This window comes from Conger conger, chromosome 8 (genome assembly GCF_963514075.1).
Source record: "Conger conger chromosome 8, fConCon1.1, whole genome shotgun sequence".
NCBI classification, from domain to species: Eukaryota; Metazoa; Chordata; class Actinopteri; order Anguilliformes; family Congridae; genus Conger; species Conger conger.
The window spans coordinates 4,093,086-4,118,232 of NC_083767.1; the positions used below are offsets into that span (position 1 = coordinate 4,093,086).

Sequence of the window (25,147 nt, forward strand, 5' to 3'; positions counted from 1 at the left end):
TTCCTGGGAATCTGGCCAGGACCCCATGGTATAGTAAACACTTTTAAAAAAGTGCCATACAGTTTTATTTACACTGTCAGGAGCTCAGTTTAGCAGCTCAGCCAGAGAACAGTGCAGTGCTGGATTTCTATTTTGTTCCAGTTGGAAGAGCGCCCCCTACTGGCCCTCCAACATCTCTGACCCCAGCAGATGGTCTTTACGAGAGTCACTCCTGCTGAGGTTCAGCACTGACATGGCTGCTGGCTTTCCTTTATTTAACATACTATACGCAATCTCTGCATTTCTCACATGTTTGCTATTAATTGATGCTGGGGTACTAAATTAGGGAAATAACAATATTTTAAAAAAATGTTTATGATTAGATAGGCAAGATTTGAACAGCGCAACACATTATTTTTATTTTCAGAAGCAATGCACTTATAGGTAGCCTATATCACAGCAGAATGCATAATTTTTGGTAAAAAAAATAATCTTGCTCTTATAGGTATAACCGCGCGTTTATCTGACGAGTTTGCCTGCAGCTTCCAGTCCTTGTTCTTGACACGTTTTTATTCAGCCCGCCTTTACACAGCTGTCTGCGGAACTGACTGTGCTGCCCTCTCTCCGCTGATCCTGAATGTCTGCCGCCATTCTCCTCTACCGCAGGGCTCTCTCGCTTAAATTACCCATAACCCCGCTGGGCCGGCCGTGCCCCTGGCTTCCTTTCAGGCTTTTATTTTGTCTCCCGTCCTGTTTCTGTATCTTTGTGCCTCCTCTCCTTTCTCACCTTCTCCCCTTGTGATGCGCTCAGGACAAACGCAGTGTAATGTCGCCATATGATGATGTAATGCACTACACACTGTTTTCTTCTGTGCCCCACTGCTGCTGCAGTAAAGTGTAAAAAGGTATAAAGGCAACACAGTCGTCATTTATTGCGTCCGCTTTTCCACTGAATTCAAATGGAAGCAATGATCTACCATTTTAATTCAGAAATGTGTATGTGTTTTTCTTGCCTTAACATTTCTTCGAATGATTCATCAAATATTGAATACAAATCGTATATATATATATTTGGTTCACAGTTTTCGCATATTTAGTGCTATATTAACTGGAGTGGATGTTGACAGTTGAGCTTTTATTTTTGGTGGAACAGGGCTGCTCATCCCTGTTCCTCAAGTGGTGAATGAGAATTGTGTGTGAAAGTAATTGCCCTGTATTTTTGAGGCCTGACTCTGATCCATGTGCAGTCCACAGTGAGGCACTTTGCGCCCTGAACATGCCCATTCAGCCGATGCTCTGATCTGACCCATTTACACACCCTTTCACACGGCGTCCGTTTCTACAGCCGGCTGTCACACTGAGCCACGCTGCTCAGGGGCACAGCACCACTGCAGGATTCACACCTGCAACCTTTCAGCTACAATACTGAATAAAAGCATCAGCTAAATAACAAATTATTATTCTAAGTGACTTACAGTTGATTAGACTAAGCAGGGGACAATCCCTCTGGGTGCAATGTGGGATTGAGGGCCTTGCTCAAGGGCCCAACAGCTGCACTGATCTTATTGTGGTTACACCAGGGCTTTAACCACCAAACGTCCAGGTCCCAGTCAAGCACCTTGAAAACTAGGCGTCCCCCTGGTTTTCTCACCACTCTACTCCATTGCCGTGTAGAGAGGTGAACTTCCAGAGTACTTTAATTATCTCCATGACCTGCCGTACTGCTGTGTTTTTTCACAATTTGGAGCGAGTGCTAATTGCCCCCAAGTGCTTCACTAAAGCTTCCCACCGGGGTGACGGTAATAGAACCCCAAAAAACGTTGAACATGTGTTCTTTTGTTTTTCCACCTTCAAACACTCCTGTTTCTCTTTTCCCGGTCCTGCGGGGTGGCCAGCTCCTTTGCCTGAGGAACGTGGTCAGGGTGGGGGTCGGGGGGGGGATATTCCATGCTAACCGGATTCCGTGCTAATCCCGTCCCGTTATTCCCCGGAGCAGGGCGATGCCCGGAGTGCCGCGTCGGAGCGGGACAAGGCGCTGCGGCAGTGCAATATAAACCTGCCGGATGGCTCCTGCCGCCCGGTGCCCATACGGCCGGGCGTGTCCATCCGGGAGCTGCTGCTGGGGCTCTGCCAGAAGCTCTGCATCAACCTGGCGGCCGTGGACCTCTTCCTGGTGGGGGGCGAGAAGGTACGGACCCCCCCGGGGAAAACTCTCCCCGACGCCACTGCACGACTTTCCAGTGTTTTATTTTGATAATCCATCCATCCATCCATCCATCCATTATCTTAACCCGCTTATCCTGAACAGGGTCGCAGGGGGGCTGGAGCCTATCCCAGCATACATTGGGCGAAAGGCAGGAAAACACCCTGGACAGGTCGCCAGTCCATCACAGTATTTTGATAATCCGATAATCTGATATCTGTAAGAAGAAGTTTGTGTGGTTTTCAGTACGAAAAAACAATCCCTATCCAGCTTTGCATGTTCATTCTCCAGCGCCTCTCATGAGCTTTACCAGGAACAGGCTGTTTTAGTGACTGTGTCTTTAAGGCTCGTTGATATCAAAGAACCTCTCTTCTGATTGGCTACAAGGTGGGCCGTGCTGAAGTGAATGAGTGTGTCGTTGTGATGTCACAACTTCACGGAAGTCCAAACGGCTCGTTTAAATGCAGTTTCTTCATCCGGATTGTGTGGATTTATTTAGTGACTGTGCGCTTGATACTTTCACGGTGGTTTTTATAACGCCTACAACTCTTTTATAATCCACATAGCGAGAGAATTTTCGACAATATGGGACCTTTAAAAATGGCTGTCTTTCGTGATTCAGCGTCTGCAGAATGTTCGGTCCTTTTCTCAAAATGGGAGCTGTGTTCATACATCAGGGCTCGGTTCAGTTCCCTTTCCTTCGTAAATAGAAGTGAAATACAGTCCATGAATCGATAAATGTCTACGATTCTTTCCATTTCTATTTCTACTTTTTTAGGTCCTGAGTTCAATTTCAGTTTATTGAACTGAAATGGAATTTACCCTAACCCCTGATATTCTTTCTTTAAAGCGTGTCCGTCTTAAGCACCGTTTACCTGAGAAGAAAATGTTGTTTTTGTTATTTTGTAAGTCAATCATTTTTTAATGAGATTTCTTTTCTTTGTGAAAGCCTCTGGTTCTGGATCAGGACTGCGTCACGCTGAGCTCCCGCGACCTGAGATTGGAGAAGCGCACGCTGTTCAGGTACGTCTGTTCGCTTTTCATCAACACCCCGCTTTAAACACCGCCTCTGGACTGTCAACACTGCCTCCTTTGTGCGATGCGGTCTGCAGACGCGGTCTCTGCGGCGGTGAAAGGCCCTTCCCGTGGGCTCTGTGAGTCAGGGTGTTTTTTCCCTCTGCCTGACTGCAGGCTGGACCTTGTCCCCATTAACCGGTCCGTGGGCCTGAAGGCCAAGCCCACCAAGCCCGTCACCGAGGTCCTGCGGCCCGTGGTGGCCAAGTACGGCCTGCAGCTCGGCCACCTGGTCGCCAAGATCGTGAGTCGCCTCTCTGCCGCCGTGTGATCTCAGCCCCAGGTTTCGCCGCGCACAAAGACCCGCCCCGCCCCTGTTTTGTAAAGTGTGACGGCCCCGGAGGGAGAGGGGGTTGGGGGGTGTGGGGTGTGGGGAGGGGGGGTATCGGTGGGGGATTGAAAGGAGACGTTGGGCTCGTGTAATTTAGCCGCTGAAAGGCGACACTGCCGTAAATACCGCGGGTGATTCCCGCTGACCCAACCCTTTGAGAGACGGATGAAAGAGGATAATGATGAGGAACGACGCCCCTCAGGGACGGCTCCGGCCCTCTCTCCACATTCCCGGGTTCATTCATTGATTTTTTTTTATTTTTTATCTTGTGTTTTTTTTTTTTTTTTCCTGGTGTCTTTTTTTGTACCGCTAACACACCTTGATGTGAACTCCCCCAGTAAGTGCGACTGCTCCTTCAGGCAGCCGTGCATAAGCGGAGTGTCTAAAATAGCCCGTGTCATGTGCGATATGACGGTGTCTTCCTCCGCCTTCACTCAGAGCGGAGAGACGGAGCCCCTGGACCTGGGCCTGCCCATCTCCAGCCTGGACGGTCTCAGGGTCATCCTGGACGTTGCCGATCACACGTCGGGAAAAGGTGAAGCCCGTTACCACACAAATGCGTGCTGCAGCCTACAACCTCCTGAGATTATCTGTGATAATGATGACCGTGATGATACTGCACATCCCTGATCACTAAGAATCTCTCATGCTGATGTAATCACTACTGGTGATTGAAAGCAGTGGAGTTCTGCAACACTATTCCCCGGTCAGTGAAGAGAGGTTCCGCGTGACACGGAACACGCGTGTCAGAGCCGTGGAGGGTAGATTTTGGGAGGGGTTTCACGCTCGTGTTGAGACTGCAGCATGATGAAGTAGGCCTCACTCCATCTGCACAGATGGAAACCCGGAAGAGGACAGGCTGTATTGAGAACGTATTGAGTCTCAGAGAAAGATTTAGAGCAGGGCTGCTCAACCCTGTTCCTGGAGATCTACCGTCCTGCAGCTAGCTGCTGAATGAGGTGTGCTTTGTCTGGGTTGGAGTGAAAACATACAGGATGGTAGATCTCCAGGAACAGGGTTGGGCAGCCCTGCTCTAGCTGCTGAATGAGGTGTGCTTTGTCTGGGTTGGAGTGAAAACATACAGGATGGTAGACCTCCAGGAACAGGGTTGGGCAGCCCTGCTCTAGCTGCTGAATGAGGTGTGCTTTGTCAGGGTTGGAGTGAAAACCTGCAGGACGGTAGATCTCCAGGAACAGGGTTGTGAAGCCCTGCTTGAGACTCAGTTTGTGTAAGACGAGGGCCTCACAGTTTTGGCCCCTGCCTGGGGCCCTGTGTAAGACGAGGGCCTCACAGTTTGGCCCCTGCCTGGGGCCCTGTGTAAGACGAGGGCCTCACAGTTTGGCCCCTGCCTGGGGCCCTGTGTAAGACGAGGGCCTCACTGCCACATTGGGATTCAGCCGGCGATGGAGTCTCTTCCCACTCTCTCCGATTCATGTTCAGTCCCTTTTTATGTTCTTTTGTTATTACCCCTGGAATTCCAGCGCTTGGAGACCGTATCCTGGTTACGGCATTCGCGGCAAGTGACCTTGGAAACGGGGATCGTTTTACCTTTATAATGATCGGGCCTCATACCCTGTTATTTGTTTTGGGTGATTAGCCAGCATGCAAATTAGGCAAATGATTCATATCCATTAGCAACAAGCTAATTCCCTCTGTCTTAATTACGTCTGGTGGTAGAGTTCTCTCCCTTTGTGCTAATTCCCCTGGCCTTAGCTTCGTTTGTCTGTTATAGGTTCTTCCCTTCGTGTCATTTAAGGGAATTTGGGCGATAAAACAAAGTTCCATTTAGCAAAAAAGACAATTTAACAGTTTTAGGTGACAGTGTTTTTATCATAACGAGATGAGCTTCCCCGTTTTAACACAAAACACCGACTCTAACGAGTAAAAAAGGCAAGCAAACGAGCCCTGTTCACAAAATGAGGGCATTTCCAGGAGAGCGTGAGCAGTAGAGTCTGCACAGATCTTTATGTAATGTCTGCGCTCCTGCCATGTCAGCCAGAACAGAGGAGATGGGTCCAAACGGGCCAATAACCAGCGTTTACACAGCACTGTACTTAAACCAGCTGGCACATCTGACACCAACGGAAATATTACAGACATGGATATTATTCAATATATTCACAGTTTTATTGTTTGTTAAGGAAATGGAATAGCTTGCCAGTACATGTCACGGAGGCAGAAATACTGGGGGTTTTCAGGAACACTTTAGGGGAGGAACAGGTGGGTTTGGCTGAATGGTCTGTCCTCGTCATTGTGTTATGTTATAAAACCTAAAAAGCAAAATGGGGTTGAAAAATACTGGTAAATAAATGATTTGCCAGCTTTCGAGGAATGTTGTTACATTGGATGTAATTTGAGCTCGCTCATGTTAGTTGTTTATATTTATTATATTCTTTGACTCTGTGTGTTTGTGTGGTGTTTTATATTTATGTTTATTATATTCTTTGACTGTATGTTTGTGTGGTGTTTTATATTTATGTTTATTATATTCTTTGACTGTGTTTGTGTAGTGTTTTATATTTATTATATTCTTTGACTCTGTGTTTGTGTGGTGTTTTATATTTATGTTTATTATATTCTTTGACTCCGTGTGTTTGTGGTGTTTTATATTTATGTTTATTATATTCTTTGACTCTGTGTGTTTGTGTGGTGTTTTATATTCATGTTTATTATATTCTTTGACTCCGTGTGTTTCTGGTGTTTTATATTAATGTTTATTATATTCTTTGACTCCGTGTGTTTGTGGTGTTTTCCGTCTCCAGAGAAGCAGAAGCTGGGTTCCTCAAAGAGCCACGCCCCCCCGCTGAACTCACGGAGCTACTCCACCACAGTAAGGATCCTCTGAGTGTGTGTGTGTGTGTGTGTGTGTGTGCGTGCGTGCGTGTGTGCGTGTGTGCGTGTTTGTGTGTGTGTGTGCGCGCACCCGCGTGTGTGTGTGCGTGCGTGGGTGTGTGTGTGTGTGCATGTGTTTTTGTGTGTGAGTGTGTGTGTGAGTGTGTGAGTGCGTGTGTTTGTACATGTGTTTTTGTGTGTTTGTGTGTGAGTGTGTGTGAGTGTGTGAGTGTGTGTGTGTGTGTGTGTGTGTGTGTGTGTGTGTGTGCACTCCTACAGCATGCTGGCTGCAGTGGAACGCAGGGATCTGTTTGCTCGCATTTTGGCCGTCTCTCATAACTGAAGCACGTTTGTGCTTCTCTCAGCTTCTTGGTAACACCTGTTTCTCTGTGGTTGTCCTGTGAGTTCTGTACTCTGCAGACTCCAGCCGGCCTTGCTGTGGCTGACCTAACGCTCTCCTCTGACCTCTGACCTCTGACCTCTCCCCTATCCCCACCCCCTGCCCCATCCTGTTCTATAACATGCCCTGGGTGGTATATCACAAAGCAGGAATACTGACGTAGCTGGATAAGTTGTTTACTTCAGCTGTTGGTCGATCGGTGTTCCAGTTGTGGAAGGTTTCCGGGGTTTACCAGGTGAACTTATCCAGCTCCCTCAGTCATCCTGCTTCCTGTTCCCCCTGCTTAGGTTAGAGTGGAGTGTCACCGTGGATTTTTACATTTTATTTTTTATTTTAAATCGGTAGAGTGGGAGCTTGGAAAGCTCCACAGGAGCTCTCCCTGGGGTGTGTTCCAGGGGTGCGTTTCTGTGCTGTTTTTTCGGGGCTTTTTAACAAAACCGGGCTCCATCCTCCACAACGTTTCAAAACCGGGCCCCCCCCCCCCCATCCCGTCCCCTCCCTAACCGCCCCCCCCAGCCCTTAACCCGGCGCGTTGTCGTTGTTGCGATCCAGGTCGATGACAAACCCCGGGGAAAGTCGTGCTCCGTGCGAGTGCGCGGGGAGCCGGCCCGTGGGCCCCGGGACGAACGGGCGCTCAGAGCTGAAGACTCAGTTGATAAAGTGGAAAAGAGAAAGCAGAAAAAGATTAATATAGACGAAGCTGAAGGTAAAACGCTCCTGTTGTTTTAGAGTAGACGTACGTAGACGTTGAGACGTAGCTCTCTGACTAACTTTTCCGATCCTGTAGAAACCTGTTTGCGCTGCATTTGTTGGCTTTGTTTACTAATTTACTCGTACTAATAGTCAGAGTTATAGTGTTACTGTAACTCTGCTTGTAATTTCCTTCTGCATGCTCTTGGCTTTGACTCAGTATTTCTCGTGATCCTCCATTTTGTGGGCGAAAGTCATGTTGGGCTGTACCCTCCCGCAGAGTTCTTCGACCTCATATCCAAAGCTCAGAGTAACCGAGCGGACGACCAGAGGGGCCTACTGAACAAGAAGGACCTGGTGCTGCCGGACTTCCTGCGCGTGGGGCCCGAGCCCGCCTGTTCCACCCCGGCCCCCCGGGACCAGGGCCCCGAGCGGAGGCGGGGGGCGCGGGAGGCCGGGGGCGGGGGCAGCGCCCTGAAGGCCAGCCACTACTCCCAAAGCCTGGACTCGCCCCTGGACTGTGGCCCCCCCGTGGGGCCCCCCAGGGGCCGCGGGCGCCACGCCCTAATGCCCCCCGGCTCCGGGCGGAAACCCCACCCCCTGGACCACGCCCCCTTCTCCTCCACCCTATCCCCGATCCCCCACATGCCCGACGGCCAATCGGAGGAGCCGCAGCTCGGTGGGCAGGGAGGGGTGGCCAGGACGGTGGAGGAGGAGGAGAACCTGGCGGATTTGACTCTGGTGGGCGAGGGTGACATCACCAGCCCCAACAGCACCCTGCTGCCCCCCCCCTCCCCCGCCGTCCCCTCCCTGCAGGATAGCAGCCTGCCCGAGGCTGACTTTACCCCCCCGTCGCCCTGCCTCCGAGCGGACCCAATCTCGCCGGAGCCCCAGTCCTGCTCAGGTATTTCCGGACTGTGACAGCGTCTCTGTGTGTGTCCCCCCCCCCCCTCCCGGACCCCCCACCCCCCACCGCTGCCTCCTCTCCTTTAGCCCTCCCCGTTTACCCACAATGCACTTTATATTGTACAGACGACCTCGCCGGTCTTTCGCTGACGTCGACTCGTCTCAGCGCCTCGGGCTGAGCTCCACAGCTGAACCCGGCTGCTAAACAGCCTCTAGTCCTGCCAAACTATTTCGGCCATGTTAGGTGTTGGGAGACCCTTTCAGTCCCAAGAGGCACTCGAGCGTAACGACCGTCAAATCACGACGACCATATGACACTCCTGATCTTATACCTTTTCAACCAATCAAAACGATATGCTTATTGTGCTGAGCCCCTATTAAAAGCCTCCTACATTTTCTGAACTTCCTAAATTTTCCCAACCAAAGGGAAATCGGAGCCGCTTCATATTGGGCTTGGGACTGAAAGGGTTAACCGGTAAAATCCCGCGAATACCAGAGTGTTTCTTTGAAGCCGTGAGGTGTGTCTTCTGAAAAAAAACAAGGCATGGCCAACGAAGCTGTCCTATCGCGGGTGTCCGCGCCTGGAGTCTATCCTCTGGGTGAGTGTCCTTAGCTTGTAACACTGTAATATGCCAAAGTATGGTAAGCACAGGAGGGTGTGAGGACCGTGTGGTGCGCAGACTCGGTCCCGGGCTTACCCTGTGAAATGAAGGTCGTCGAAAACATTTCAGTTTTCCCCTCAAAACCGGGCTTGGCTTGAAGCAATTTTGGTTTTGCTTTGAACTCATTTCGCACATAAGACTTCATTTCAGCAACCATTGACCCTGCCGATTACACCTCCCAGTCTATAAGAAAAGGTAACCTCTCCCCCAAAGGAACCCATTTCCACGTAAATATCCTGACATGAAGTGGCTGTGGGAGGGGTAAATTGTCCCTCCGTAGACATTGAAAGTGTCTAATTACATTACATTACATTACATTACAGTCATTTGGCAGACGCTCTTATCCACACCACGAATAGTAAAGTTATTAAACACAAGTATGATCATGACAATAATTCATAATTAGCATACATGGCTAATTATAGCAGTGAGGTAGGGATGGGAAAGATGCAGCCTGAAAAGGTGAGTTTTCAGTCTGCTCTTGAAAGTAGTCAAAGACTCTGCTGTTCTGACGTCCACAGGAAGGCCATTCCACCACCGTGGGGCCAGAACAGACAGCAGTCGTAATTACGAGCTTGTTACGGTTCAGGGGTTGTGGTTGTGGTTGGAAGGTATACCAGCATACACAGAGGGGCCCTGTATCGACCTTGCTCACCATTGCGATCACCCTGCACAGGAAGTACTTCTCTTAGTCTCTCCTTCTGTGGTACACCACAGGGGACCTCCAGCCCAGAGGCTCTTAGACTGTGCTTTGAGCAGGGGTGTAACCCGTGTGCCTTTGGGAAAAGAAAGTTTACACTATTGTGCTATATACCTCTACTTTGTGTCCTCTCAACTGAAAACCAGTTTGTTTCCTCTGTACCCATCTCTCAATGAAGTGCAATTCAACAATACTAGCTGAGGCCTTCATTTGGATAACACCTCACTCGGGGTTTTGTCATGTTTGTGTTAATATGGTAAATATGTGATATATATTTGAATTAAAAAATATATTGTGTCTATTGTTTTTCTTTATAACTGTTTTGGCATGGTAAAACTTTGTAAGTAATAGGACTATGTAGAGTTATTTTAAAACCACATTATTGTTGAATTGCAACTCATCCCTTCCTTGATCATTCTTGTCCTGTAGATGTCTTTTGTAGAAAATAATGCTGATTCATTCTGTATCTGTGTTCAATTATCTCTAATAAATGTTAGAACCCCAAAATTACAAAGTTTGTCTTTATATATGTTTGTGATCCTAAAATGGCTTCCATTTCTTTTACTCCTCGTCTGTCATTTTTTCCCCCCCGTTCCTCGGGCTGGTCATGTGATGCTGTGATGTCACTCTTGGCTTGGTCATCTGCTGTCACCAAACGGACAGCTCGGCACTGTTAGTGGTGTTAGCATTGTTAGCGCTGTTAGCAGTGTTAGCATTGTTAGTGCTGTTAGCGCTTTTAACTCACAGCATCAATGACAGGCGGATTACATGATGTCATCATTCATTATTTCCTCTCCGTTCTCTGAACCCTTTCCTCCACCTCAAATCTTCTCTATTTCAAATCACTTAAAAAATACGAGACATATTTACTACGGTAATGCAATATACTGCAACGTGTTTTCTAAATCATTGGTCCTGCCCTCGAGAGAGGCACAGGGTGTGCTGGTTTATGGTTTTGCCTTAACATCAGCACCCAATTCAGCCCACAAAACCAGGGGAGGTGAGTTAACCATGTATTTAACGGTTTTAATTGAGCAATTATGTGCTGAGTAGCAAGAAAAGCCAGCACACTCTGCTGCTGTCCAGGACCAGGGATGAGGACCACTGTTCTAAATGTAGAATTCAAAATAAATATTTTAAAAATCTTAAAAATATTTTTAAAAGATTTCTCGGCAGTGCGTTTAAAATATATGTATACCAGCATTACAGGATCGGGAATCAGTAATAAATTGTATGTTAGCTGTAAAGTATTGCAGCATCTTGATAGAGTATAATGAAAATATAAAATTATATCTTGGTGAGGGTACACTCAGCCACCGTTCTTGGCGAAGACGCCGCCGTGCTTCGTGTCCGACGCGGTTAAACGGCCCGGAGTCTGACCGCGCATGTGTGCTGCGCACCGATAGCGTGCTCATTTGGGAGGGGAAAGCAGTTCCAGTCGGTTGGAACTGCTAATCTCTTCGTTTGTCTCTGATTGGGTCTTTTCAGAGCTTTGTTGGAAGAGAGCACGACGCGTTCCAATACATTAGCCATGCATGAAGGGGCTGAGAAATAATGGCTGGTTATGAGATCTCTGTAGGACTGTTTTTACTCTGGGAAGGGCTCTGGGAACAGTCACAAACAGTGGGTGTATTCTAATTTCATACGTTTAATATTCATTAAAATGAATCCATATTCCTACATAGATTAAATAAATTCCCAAATGTATCACTCAAATGTGCTGGTTTAGTTTGCAGAAAGGAAGAGCCTCAACAGACACCGTCACAAAAACGTGTTCTTGGTAAAGCTCATGAGACGCGCTGGAGAATGGACATGTAAAACTAGATGGAGATTGTTTGTGGTACGTAAAACCACACAAATGTTGTCTTATGGGTAAAACATTGGAATGGTGTATGATATGGGACCTTTAGAGAATGCTCCACCTTAGCCAACTGTTACAGAGTCTGTACTGTACTGTACTTCCTGTGTATATACAGCAGATACAGAATACAGCAGAAAACCGATGCTTAGCACACTGCAAGTGGCCTGAATTGACGTCTTGCTCTGGTATTGTGCTTTAACCTAGTGTCTCTAACACAGTAGCCTGGTTCTGGTATTGTGCTTTAACCTAGTGTCTCTAACACAGTAGCCTGGTGTTTAGGAGATCACACTGTGTGGAAGGATGGGGAGCATCTGGGTCAGACACAGTCACTCTCAGGGTTCAGATGTGGGATGTCTTCTGGTGGTAGCGTGTTATCTACCGAGATCACTGTACCTACTGCTTCACTCAGTTCTTCAGACTAGAACTGTGCGGATAATGACGTGACTACTTAATGCAGCTAAGCCTTCAGGCCAACGTTACTTTCTGACGCATTTATTTTTTGTCATGATTTTTTACTTTTTGCCAAAGATGTGACTGGGGTCTTTTATCCTTTTTTTTTGGCCTTCAAATAGTGGAATAGATTTCGACACACTTAAAGGAGCCCTATTTAACACTTGGGGAATCTGCTCCGAGGAGAGAGGAGAAACATAATGTTCTTTGATGACGGTTATCCTGGAAGCTCTCGTTTCAAACCGTTACCCGCTCGGGCGCTCACGTGAGGGAAAAGGCGACAAATTAAACACGTAAAAATAACTGCCAACATCAAAGTGCAAGGCATTGTGGGAGAAAAAATACCTACCGGCCTTTTCATTGGAAGTAGTTTCGTCGGTAGTCATTTGCTTGGGAAATACGCTAACAGAATACATAAAAAGAATCAAGACCGTGTAACATGTCAGGAAAATAGACTTCTGGCTCTGTGCTGCCATGGAAACGGGCTGCTCACCTATGACAGTCAGTTCCCGTGTCGTGGGCGAGGGTGGTTGATAGTTTCGGGGTTTGCACTTGCCCCTAACTGGACCCCCCGAGCACGAATAACGCTGTTGATTTTTGAAAGGGTGCAATTTCATCGAAACGCCGTCTTCTTCTGGCGTTGTGAAGGGCTTAGAGTAGACTTTATTATTTATTTCAGCCGGTCTTAGCAGAGTTAATTTGAGAAGGAATTCGCGGGTTCTTATCTCGGAGGAGAGGTTGTTTTCTATGAGCTCGGAGGCTCGCGACGTGGAAGATGTGTTCCCTGATAATTGACCCTTTTTAGCGATCTGACATGTGGGTTTGGAGTCAGAATACTGATGAGGCCAGTGTGTGCTTGCTGCCGCGGGACATGGTAATGATATTCATGGAAACCTCTCTGAGGTCTGAGGAAGTCAACGCTGTGGCTAGGAATAAGACGAGGATCGCTCTTCTCACCGGCCACATCCCATCCGGCTCGTTTAACAGCACTCATTTGATTGAGTTTAGCCGTCCTCCATTTCGAAACGCGCTCCGGTCTTTTGATTAGACGGTCTCTGTCCATTTCCTACGCTGAATGGCAATAGGAATTGCGTGGAATCGCGGGGAATCGCGGGTAAACGTGAACGTCGCCGTTTGGGAGCCGATAGCCATTTCTGCATTTCAGAGTAAAAACCCTGAAATAGGCTACTGACGCAGAGTGATGAAAGGGTCGCAGTCGTCATTTTTTGGAGCAGATTTGATTCTGAAACATTTGATTTAACGTTCCCATCACATTAAAATGCCCATTTTGATAAGTTTTTCCCCCAAAAAATATTCCCTTAAGCACTTTGCTGTGAACGGTTATCCTTTAGAAAAGTAAACATGCTGTAAAATCAATATAGCTTACTGCCTTCTGGAAGGCAAAGCAGTTTTGTAGATTAATCAAACTTGCTAACAAGACTGCCACCTGATGGTTTGATTGTAGTCCTACTTGTTTCGTATATGCAGTAATCAGGCATCTGGGTTTTAAAAATATATACATTTGTATTATTACTATTCTTCAGGAGTGTTCGTATTAGATCTGTAACGGCAGTGGGTGGATTTCATGGTAATTCAATATCTCTTACCTTGCCCCTGTAGGCTATCTGTTCATGATCAATTCGACAGCAACAATGTTAAATACAATAGGCCACAGTTCAGAGACCTTCACTCAAAAGCAGTAGTGACTTATGCATGCCTTTTTATTTTGGCATACACAATATCAAGGAATGTGCCTCGAAATGATAACGTTTGGAATACCACTGCAATGCCGACTGTTCTTTAATGCTTCAACGGGGCCACTAGGGGGCAGTAGCTACATTGCAATTGTACACACTGGAAAGCATTAGCATGTCTGAACTGGAAGTGAACCGAGGCGAACGCCGATTGCGTTCCACTTTAGCACAGACACAGATTAAGCAATCAAGTTTTGCATAATTAGCATTGTGTGCGTGCTCACTCTAAAAATAAAAGTGCGCAATGCACACTAAGGCAGAATGTGTTTTTATTTAATTTTTTATATGTGTGTTTAATATGATATCTAAAATGGCCTAAAGCATTACTAACTGGTACTAGCAGTGTAGCCTACTAGTAAAAAAACAAAAACATAAAATATGTCACAGGAAATACATATCTAAAATATATCACAATAACTAAAGCTTTACAAGAGTCATAATGCATTTCTCTCTCTCGCTTTCTCTCGTCTCAGAACTCAGCAAGGAGTCGATCATTAACGGAGAGATTTTATGCTCCCCTAACTCAGATTTTCTTTCCTGCATCTGCTCATAATTGAAAATGAATGATTAGCCAGGAAATGTCGGTAGATAAGAGAAGTGAGCGGGTCCCTCTCTCCGCCAACTCCGACCGCGATATCGATCTCAAAGCGGTTCATTATTAAATATGGGCGTGTAGTCCACTGGCACAAATATAAATATTGCAGACAGAATTCCGTCCTCGGGAGAATGTGCCATTTTTCTTTCTGATGTCAAATACTGTAGACACTTGTGATCATTAAAAACGTCGTGTAAGAGATAAGACGTGGCTGCTAATTAAAACACTCTGTGGTCCTATCTGTGCTGGAGTCTATGTTACCGGTTTCATCCCGCTGTTCTGTTGTTCTGGTCTGGGGAGGCTTCGGGAGGGCTTTGGTGAGAAGACTCTCGCCAAGTTTTAGAGCTGATTTGGACCAGACCAAGGTAATTGTTTTGGATTCAAATACTTTACTACACTGTACTGAGGTTGTCTTGCATGAAGCCTATTGGTCCTATTGGTTAGCTCAATTGCACCAGGCAAGACCAATCGCGCTCAGATTTGAATCCGAAACAGTTACGTATTTGACCCAGGTCTGGTTTGGATCCAGTCGAGCCCTGAGGAGGGAATAATTCTGTAAGAATTTCCTGTAGGAGTTTCTTGTAAGAAGGCTGTTTTCCCTGTTCTGTTGTTTTCCTACTAAAAATGATTACTTAATAAAATGCTGGACAGTGGTAGCACACCGTATTATTAAGTATATGGGACTTCAACTGATTTAAGTACTTGGTATAAATACTTAATCAGTTCCAGTACTTACACCAAGTACTTAATCAGTTCCAGTACTTACACCAAGGACTTAATTAGTTGATGTAAATCCAATTATTCATTTTTTTGAGTGTAGACCGTTAATACTGGTTTTAACACTGATAATTTCCCATCTGCCTGACTGACGTGTAATTAGTGCGCCGTCAGCACCTCGTCCCGTAACTGCGAGATAAGAAGCCCTCTGTTCGCTGCTCCTGAGTTAGCAGACATTATCAGAGACAGTTTGGGCCTTTTAATATGTTTCTCGGTGCATTGTAGCCGACGTTGTTACAGGAATACCCTGCCTGCGAAACGCCATTTAATGACTGTGAGGAAATATGGCGCAGAGGAGGGGGTAATCGTTGTCAGAGCGCTGGAGGTGGCCAGAGTCAGCCCAGCCTGCGTCCGTTAATGATTAGCCTGTAGCGCGGGGCTAATGGGCCTCCCCCTGAGACGCGGTCTCTTCTTGTGCCGCGCAAATGATCCGGCTGTGTCTCACTGCCTTCGGTGACCCAAATTAAAATGGATGTGTTTAAAGGTCCCGTATTGTGGCAATTTTTCTTGCTCTGTGGATTATACAGGAGTCGTCACAACTATATTTCTGGCACTTAAAACCACAGATAAGATAATGTAATATGTTCTACAAATTCATGTATTATGAATTCAATTATTATATTTACTTTCATAACTTGCATTTTGTTCCTACAGGTGCTTGTGTACACGTTCTCAGATCCCTGAACACTAGTTGCTCGCTCCGCGACTGAAAGATCAGTGTGTTTGTAACTCTGTATGGATAGGGGTTAAACCACACTGTGGTTAGCCCAAGAGCATTTTCACCCTGGGTGGACAAACTTAAACAACAAAATGGTGGCTACGTAAATGCAGCTGGTCAAGAGGCCTGAGTGTGTTGGAGGAAGCGGCACGGTCCTCGTGTGTGTGTGTGTGTGTGTGTGTGTGTGTATGCATGTGTGTGTGTGTATGCATGTGTGCGTGTGTGTGTGTGTACGCGTGTGTGTGTGTATGCATGTGTGTGTGTGTGTATATGTGTGTGTGTGTGTATGCGTGTGTGTGTGTGTGTGTGTGTGTGCGCGCGCGTGTGTGTACGCGCGCGCGTGTGTGTACGTGTGTGTGTGTACGCGTGTGTGTGTGTGCGCGTGTGTACGCGTGTGTGTGTGTGTGTGTGTGCGTGTGTGTGTGTGTGTGTGTGTACGCGTGTGTGTGTGTACGCGTGTGTGTGTGTGTGTGTGTGTGTGAGTGTGTGTGTGTGCGCGTGTGTGTGTACGCATGTGTGTGTGTGTGTGTGTACGCGTGTGTGGGTGTGTGTGTGTGTGCGTGTGTGTGTGTACGCGTGCGTGTGTGTGTGCGTGCGTGCGTGTGTGTGTGTCTGTGTGTGTGTGTGTCTGTGTGTGTGAGTGTGTGTGTGTGTGTGCATGTGTGTGTGGGTGGTGGGGAAGTGATTCAGTGCTTTTTGACGTTGCGGGTCCATGTTGCGTGCGATGTGTCTCAATGACATCCTCTCCACCCTGAACTCTGTCTGTAAACATGACTGCAGGGGAGGGAGGGAGAGAGGGAGGGAGGGAGGGAGAGACTGGAGATAGATAAATGATAGGGGGCTCTGTGAGAGAGGCATGGGGGGGGGGAGGGGTGGTTTTATTGATGGGGTGTCCCGTCCCCTCTCCCTGCCAGGCCGGATGTGATGGAGTGGGGGCTGGGAGGGCAGGAAGCAGCTCGGGGTTTGGGTGGGTAAAGGGTGGGGGGGGGGGGGTTTGGGCGGGTAAAGGGGGTTTGGGCGGGTAAAGGGGGGGGCTTTGGGCGGGTAAAGGGTGGGGGGGGGATTTGGGCGGGTAAAGGGGGGGTTTGGGTGGGTAAAGGGGGGGTTTGGGCGGGTAAAGGGTGGGGGGGGGGTTTGGGCGGGTAAAGGGGGTTTGGGCGGGTAAAGGGGGGGGCTTTGGGCGGGTAAAGGGTGGGGGGGGGATTTGGGCGGGTAAAGGGGGGGGGTTTGGGTGGGTAAAGGGGGGGTTTGGGCGGGTAAAGGGGGGGGGGTTTGGGCGGGTAAAGGGGGGGGGGGGGTTTGGGCGGGTAAAGGGGGGGGTTTGGGCTCAGGGGGAGCAGGTGCGCCTGCTCTTCCTGTGACAGCACCAGCCTGAACTGGACAGGGACAGGGGTCCCAGTCCTGCCTGCTCTCAGTAATAAGGGTGCAGTGGAGGCACGTTTCTGTTCTTTATCGACCGCATGTCCCAAATGTACCCTGATGGGTGCAATTCAATTAGTTAGGGTAGATATAAGTACCTTTTATAAGCAAAAAAGAAAGGTACAAATGAATCGTTGGGTACTACAGCAGTGACAGGCTTTCCCATAGATCTGCCAGCACATTACATACGTACTGCGTGGTGGTCTTTCCCATAGATCTGCCAGCACATTACATACGTACTGCGTGGTGGTCTTTCCCATAGATCTGCCAGCACATTACATACGTTCTGCGTGGTGGTCTTTCCCATAGATCTGCCAGCACATTACATACGTACTGCCTGGTGGTCTTTTCCATGGGTCTGCCAGCACATTACATACGTACTGCGTGGTGGTCTTTTCATCGGGGTCTGCCTGCCTTGGACACTGGGGGCGACGTTAGCTCAGGAGGTAAGAGTGTGCACAAAGTGCTCATACCATAATGCACATGGACTAGACCATCACTCATTGGGCCTCAAGGTCTCTGAAGTTCTGATGTCAATCAGAGATTACTTTTGGGATTGATTATGTTACATATCGATTATGTTCAAACCGTGTTTTTAAACTGGATTAAAAGGGGCTTGACGTGGAGTAATGAAGCTACATGAGAGGAGGAGGATGTTATTATACCTGTTATTCCTTTTGCCACTAAAATCTAACCAGCATTATCCTCTTTCTCTTCTCTATTGTCTTAGTATACGTTTAAAAAAACAGCTAAAAAGTGCTGCGTTTTGTTTGATAATTGCAACAACAACAATAATACATTTTGTATTTGTATTATAGCGCTTTTCATTATACAATGATGATCTCAAAGTGCTTTACAGAAATGTTTCGCATTTATATAGTGCCTTTATTTAAATATGGCCAGCACCGCGACAGACATGTCACACCCATGCCTTCACCAGTGCTGCCTGGTCTTGCATCACCAGATTAAATAAGTGGCAGGAGAACATTGGTAAAAAAAAAAGTATTCAGATGAATCATACGGAGGCGATTAAATTGAATGCATTTTAATGAATAATAGGAATTAAAAATAAAAAGTTGAACATGTGCATTGATCCTGATGGTGTCTGATTGAGATCACTCTTCCTCCCCGCACACAGTGTTCTGGGATGCCATGCCTCAGTGATTGCAGTCTCTCTCTCCCCCTCAAAGAGAACATTGCTGTACTTTCAGGGCACATTTGGGAAATCTGATCCTTGAAGAACAGAAATGTGCCTCCACTGTCACCGTATTTCTGAGAGTGCATGTACTCTCAAAATCCCTGAATGAATATAAGGTGTGTTGCAAGCTCAGCACACACACACACGCACACACACACACACACACACACCCTTCCGCCCGGAACCCCAACACTTCCAGACAGGCCCGCACACTCCTGATGCCTCGTCACGCCCCGCCAGCGCATTCTCTCCCGCTAACACGCCTAGCGGAACCCGCGGTGCTGTTTGATCCTGACGCACACGCAAACGCACACGCTGAGTCAGGTCTCGCACACGGGGAGAGATGGGAAATAAGGCTCTCACACACCTTCCTCTCCCACACACACCCCACCCTGCTGCAGACCTGAAAGTGTTTCTGATTAATCACGCCAGTCATGGAACGGGCTCCATACCCTCTTCCTGTCTGGCGGGAGGATGCGTGTGGTCATACCGTGCGCTGTGAACTACGCCGTTAATGCTTTTAGCGGGAGTAGGCCTGTACCTCTAGAACGTAACCTTATAGCGGGTAGTAGACCATATTTAACTTGTATGCTTACTTGGAACTCTGCTCTTACTGATAATTGACAACTCAAAATACATTTTATTTGATTTGCCTGTTAAAGATCAATTTTGAAATTACATTTTTTTTTTGATACACTTTCAGTGTATATTAAAGAATAAAAAGTATATAGTTATTTGCTGCTGGTCGTAAACTGGGTGAATAAAGGGTGCCGTGGTTTTATTTGACATTTGAGATACCTGTCCCTGTCATCGCTGTGGAATGTGCCCCCTGCATTCCTGTGAGCGCTGATGTCATTTAGAACACGCCCTACCTGCGCCAGGTAGACAGAGTTGCGTTATAACAGCCACTCGTGTGGTTTCTACCAAACGTAGGCTTGAGCAAGACACCTGGAGTTTTTCCGTAACTGAACTTCATGTGGCGTAAAAAAGCAGATCAGAACCTTCTCTCGTTTCGGTCGTTGTTTATAAATCATTACATCTGAATGAAAGTGTAAAAATGTAAATCAAAGTGATTAATGCAGTTTACTTTCAAAGGCATTTCATATTATGCCTTCATATCAGTAATGTATGGGACTGATGATGCTTACTCTAATATGTACTTTTTTCTTGATACCCAAATCAAGTTGTAAACTGTTGTGAGAAAAAAAAACTCAAATGCATTGCTCAGTAACTGTGTTGAATTGGTCAGAACCGGTCTGAATGGGTCTTAAACCGTCTCCCTCATGTTAATCCTGTGATGAGTTCTGTACCTGCGGAACCTTGGCTCGATGTGCGGACCACGCCAGACAAACTCTTACACAAGCCAGGCTCCGTGGCAGCAAGTCGCATTAAAACTGTTTTGAACAAGCAGGCCAATCAGCAGTAAGTACCAGGAATAACAGGAGTCCAATAGCATCTGCCTATTCTGATGGCCATTCGTATCCGGATACTTCATCATCCTGGGTGACACGTGTAGTAGGTATATGTATTAAACACTCTCAGAAATAAAGGTAAAGAAAGTGCCTAAAAAGCTACACATGCTTGTTGCTAGGTCCATGAAATGGTACCTTAATTTGTACCTTTTTTGCTTGGAAAACATACTCATTTGTACCCAACGAGAATATTGCTGTACATTTGGGAAATGTGTGGGTTTCCTCCGGTTTCCTCCCACATTCCAAAGACATGCAGTTTAGGCTGATTGGAGAGTCTAAATTGCCCGTAGGTATGAGTGTGTGAGTGAATGGTGTGTGTGCCCTGCGATGGACTGGCGACCTGTCCAGGGTGTATTCCTGCCTTTCGCCCAATGTATGCTGGGATAGGCTCCAGCCCCCCTGCGACCCTGTTCAGGATAAGCGGGTTAGGATAATGAATGAATGAATGAATTAATGAATGAATGAATGAATTTGGGAAATGTGCTCCTTGAAGAACACGAATGTTCCTCGGCTGTGTCTTTATTTCTGAGAGTGCTGAGTGAGTGGAGAGTGTTTCTGCCGCAGTATCTCTGAGTGGAGAGTGTTTCTGCCGCAGTATCTCTGAGTGGAGAGTGTTTCTGCCGCAGTATCTCTGAGTGGAGAGTGTTTCTGCCGCAGTATCTCTGAGTGGAGAGTGTTTCTGCTGCAGTATCTCTGAGTGGAGAGTGTTTCTTGCTGCAGTATCTCTGAGTGGAGAGTGTTTCTGCCACGGTATCTCTTGAGTGGAGAGTGTTTCTGCCGCAGTATCTCTGAGGCCTCCGTGTTTGCGTTCGCAGACGCCGCAGAGGGGAGCTCCCGAGGACAGCCGCGCTCTCCCGTGAGCCCGCCCGTCCCCCCGCCCGCCGGCCGCATCGTCGACGTGGACGGGGTGCGGCTGGAGGAGGCGTCGCGCGGCGGGGACCCCGGATTGAGCCTCAGCTTCGAGGGGTACGCCTCCGAGCTGCGTGAGTGCCAGGGCAGGATGCGGAGTGGGGCGTGCAAGGCCTCCGAGCTGCCCTCCCTCCTCAACGCCAAGCCCAGCAACAGCACAGCCAACAAGGCCACCTTCGTCTGATAGCGGGCGCTGCGGGGCAGCGCAGTGCGACCGGTTCCAACCGGCTGCAACCTGCTCCAACCGACTCAAACCGGCTCAAACCCGGAAATCTACGACCTGGGACCACCCCTGTACATACAGTAAAGCATGCTCGGAATACAGTGTAAATATGTGAGCTTGTTGTTAAGCACTGCTGTTGTACTGTAAGTCTGGAGCAGTGAAAGGACTAGGCTTGTTTTGTTTGGTTTTTTTTCTCTCAAATTCAGTGTTTTCAGGTTTAATGGTATGCTGCGTCGCATAACCTATTGATTTTATTAACACAGAACCAAGCTGTGGCGTCAGCAAAAAAAAAAGGGAAAGGGCCCTTACTGCTACAGTAAGGCTTTACGGAATGAGAGTTACAGGGCTTGGCATCGTAGTACTACGGTTTTACTGGTGCGGTTTGCCTAGTGACCTTATAACCACGTTTTTCCGTTTTTAGGCAACAAAAGAAAAGGCACTGAACACGTGATGTGCTTCCGGTACGTTCCAGTGGGAGACTCGGTGTATCGATATACATTCCTTAGCAGGCCTCCTCTGTGCCAAAATATGTATTAATTTGATGTTGCCGTATGTAAAGTAGTTTGGTGTAGTGCAGCTGGTCGTGGTAGTGAACCTTCAGCCCAGCTTTAGCTTTCGTGCCGTGTAACCTCAGCAACATTTCACCGACTTTGGGTCCAAAACCTCCCAAAATCTCCTGCTACGACTGACTGCACGGACATCAACGGCTGAATAATGTGGCCATACAGTAGGCCTGGAATTATTCCACGCGCTCTTTGATTTGTATTTTTGTAAACATTGCAGTATTCTTGCCTTTCACTTGTAGGCTAGTCATTTATCTCTTTACCTGGTTGAAGCCATGTACAATACTTAGTTTATAACCAATCACACTGTATAGTTCCTGTATAATAATTCCCATTTTCATAAACGTGACTGAATACATTTCTATGCATCGGTTGTGTGTGTGGGTTAAAGAATCAAGCGACTGGTGGTAGGGCAATTGAACTGTTTGATTCAGTTTGTATCCTTGCTGCACTGAACGAAGTCGCCTTTAACGGGTGAAAATGATGTTTAGGTTCCCCTGGCGCGAGCAAATGGACTGATTCGTAGAGAATGTGTGTGTGCTCGCGCTGACTTCAGACTTTCAGATCTGTGAAACCGCAAATGTAATATACTGTTCTAAAGACTGTCGAATCGTGACTACTGATCTATTAAGTGTCAAACCCTTCAAAGAGCATGTTTAAATGAAAGGTGAACTGATGTTGTCACTTTTGTTGTACATGCGCTTGCTAAAGAGATGTAAAACGAACGCACTACCTTAACCGGTCTTTTCAGTCGCATACAGTTGTTTACAGACGCATTCCAAGCTTCCGTATGGTAATATATCTGCACCTTGGCCGGTTTAATTGTATCAATAGATGCTGTTAATGTTTCAGAACTGAATAAAATTAAAAGATCCAAATTGTTTTTCCTCTTGTTTCTGACTAGTGAATGTGAACTCTCTTTTTTATATTTTCAAACTCAACACTGATGTTTTCACATCCTGTGAAAGAGAAATTACCAACCATCTTAATTACAGACTCGCTTTGATGTAGAAAAGTTTTTATTTATGTATTATTACCCGTGGTCACGGACTGAGTTGCAGTCTCAAAACCTCAGTCCCTCATTGCATTAACAGATTTCAAAACAGAAGATCGTGGATATTTTTCTGCTAGCTGCAATTGTCTATGAACAGAGTTCTGGCTACAGTAGCTGTAATGCTGGGCACAAGCATTGTGTTTTGTATTAATGTATTGTTTTGTTAATTTTAAATATTTGTGATGTACATGTTTTTATTGATTGTGCTGAATTGGCCAGGTCTGCCTTGCAAATGAGATTACATGATGAAAAAATGATGATGAATAGACTGGATGGGAAAGGCTGTTGAAGATCTCCCAGCACATCGCTGCACTTGTTTTCAGTTAAAACCCCATCCAGAACGAAGTCGCAATATCCTCTTGTTTGTTTCAAACGTACTTGCAACTTGGCAACCAACCTACATGTGTATGAGGCATCCAACTAATTCTGCTGTGAAGCAACGAGTATTTTTTTTTTTACACTGTGCTGAAATGAAATCCTCATCCACTAAACACTCATGTTGATGATTCAACTGTTTGTTGAAACATTTTCATGATCGCTTGTAATCAAGTCGTCTTGCAAATTATTGGATTCAACGCTCTACTTCGCCCCTGAATCCTCTACACTGGCCACTATACTTTTTTTTTATTTTAAACTATCAATTTATCACCAGATGTCGCTCAAATGCAACTGCAGCTATTTCATCCGGATTCTGGAGAGTTCGGCCGCATCTGGTTCGTATGGGTTTTTTATGGCAAAGCGGAGGGACTGCTTCGTGTCGCGGCACGTGCGCGGAATGTTGGTGTCGTTTGAGGTTGCATGGCGACCAGTCCAGGATTTCGCCAGAATTTCTGTAACATCTGTAGTGTAATGCCACTGTTTTTTTCGTTTGTTTTTTAAGGAATGACACTATGCCTTTGAGAATGTGGTGTTTGTCGACCTCTCCAGGTGAAACATTAATTAAATTAAATATATTTCTCATATTAAAACACGAAATACACGTTCACGCACAGTGCAATTCTGTGAACAAAAGTAGCAACAACGGGAATTGTACTAGCTCTTGGCTGGCAGCAGTATGCAGAGCCTATTATTAACTAACCTTTTCAGAGACTTTCCCTAAGTGACGCAACTCTGAGACCCAATGTAATCCGGAATTACTGGATAGTATGATTTAAGGATAGTTTGCCATCTTCTTTCGCTAAAACTTTCTTTAGACTTAAGCGAAGAGCGCCTGCTGAACCCGCCGACCTTTATTTACAGAACTAAAGCTTGGCTGTTGGCCGGCTGTTTGACTTGTTTAAACTGTACAGAAGCGAAGCAGCAGACGATGATGACGCTGGTGATACTGTTTCTCCTCCCGTGCGCTGCAGTCAGTGCGAGAACGGTAAGTTACCATTCGAGAATACTTTTAACTTTTGTGTTCTTGTGTCTTGCTCAGACGTCAACCATGCACATATGCAGTTCTGGGTTAACAACGTGACAATCACTTTTAAAACGTTTGGGGGGATGGAGGGGGGACGCAGAAGATAAACAGCGTTGTCTTATTAATCCGTTTCTAAGGAAACAAAACCGGTGGGATATCTTTCCATGATCATGTAATAAACCTGTAATTACTTTTGGAAAGCTTGTTTGCGAGAACGAGGACAGCAGTGAAAAGTAATTGTCTTTTTCAGTATAAGGGAATATCTTTGTAAATTGGGGAATCAGTCAAGAAGAGGAATTGATATAGCAATGCTGCAAGGTTAATTGATTTGCACGAGCTGCCGATAAGGTTCCGTAATGACTTTTGGGGATAGCTTGCTGCGCAATTGCGCGAATGTAGGCTATTGCGAGGGAAATGCAATTCTGTCAGCGCATCGCAGTTCCCATTGGCAGTCAGTTCATTAATTTAATTTCAGTGAAGAGTTTCTCTCTTTTCAGCGAATGGTACCACCTGGCCACGAAATTGTGAATTCCAGGAACGTAGAGGCAACGGAGAGCCAAACGTATAGTAAAGGTAAGGTCATTACCCCCATATAATGAAGGTACACTCTGAAAATCACCAGACTTTTTGTTCCTAAAAATATTTCCTGTAGTCAGTAGGCTATCTTTTTTTCATAAGGTTCACAGAAGCGTTGAAAGTACGTATTTTCTCATGCACGGATTATATGTCGCCCGAATTAAGAGTTTATATGGTGAAAGGGGGGAAATCCGGTTTAACCACACTTTGCGGCTGCACAGTGGTAACATAGCCCAGTGTCTTTCAACACTTACACACTTTTTTTTAAAAGAAAAAGGTTTATGTTGGCTTTCGGCCATCAGAATTCCCTAGCCACGAGAGATAATGTCGGGGAAAGATGACGCGCGGAAATTGGCACGCTGAAAGAACAGCGCAGACCGCGTGTACTTGGTTTAGTTG

At 46.6% G+C, this 25,147-nt stretch overlaps 2 protein-coding genes across 2 annotated transcripts in view; both read left to right on the forward strand.

The window, feature by feature from the left end:
* The window catches only part of rgs12a (regulator of G protein signaling 12a), a 77,789-nt gene extending 55,195 nt beyond the window's left edge, over positions 1–22,594 (forward strand). The window contains exons 11-18 of the mRNA XM_061251948.1: positions 1,976–2,167; positions 3,132–3,205; positions 3,374–3,500; positions 4,026–4,122; positions 6,350–6,417; positions 7,372–7,525; positions 7,790–8,413; positions 20,837–22,594. Coding sequence (XP_061107932.1) covers positions 1,976–2,167; positions 3,132–3,205; positions 3,374–3,500; positions 4,026–4,122; positions 6,350–6,417; positions 7,372–7,525; positions 7,790–8,413; positions 20,837–21,114 — 1,614 coding nt within the window. The 3' untranslated portion in view covers positions 21,115–22,594. The remainder of the gene's footprint in view (positions 1–1,975; positions 2,168–3,131; positions 3,206–3,373; positions 3,501–4,025; positions 4,123–6,349; positions 6,418–7,371; positions 7,526–7,789; positions 8,414–20,836) is intronic.
* Positions 22,595–23,787: 1,193 nt separating this feature from the next.
* LOC133135666 (hepatocyte growth factor activator) overlaps positions 23,788–25,147 on the forward strand; it is an 18,743-nt gene continuing 17,383 nt past the window's right edge. Inside the window, exons 1-2 of the mRNA XM_061252850.1 lie at positions 23,788–24,133; positions 24,670–24,745. Of these exons, the coding sequence (XP_061108834.1) occupies positions 24,077–24,133; positions 24,670–24,745 (133 nt within the window). The 5' untranslated portion in view covers positions 23,788–24,076. The remainder of the gene's footprint in view (positions 24,134–24,669; positions 24,746–25,147) is intronic.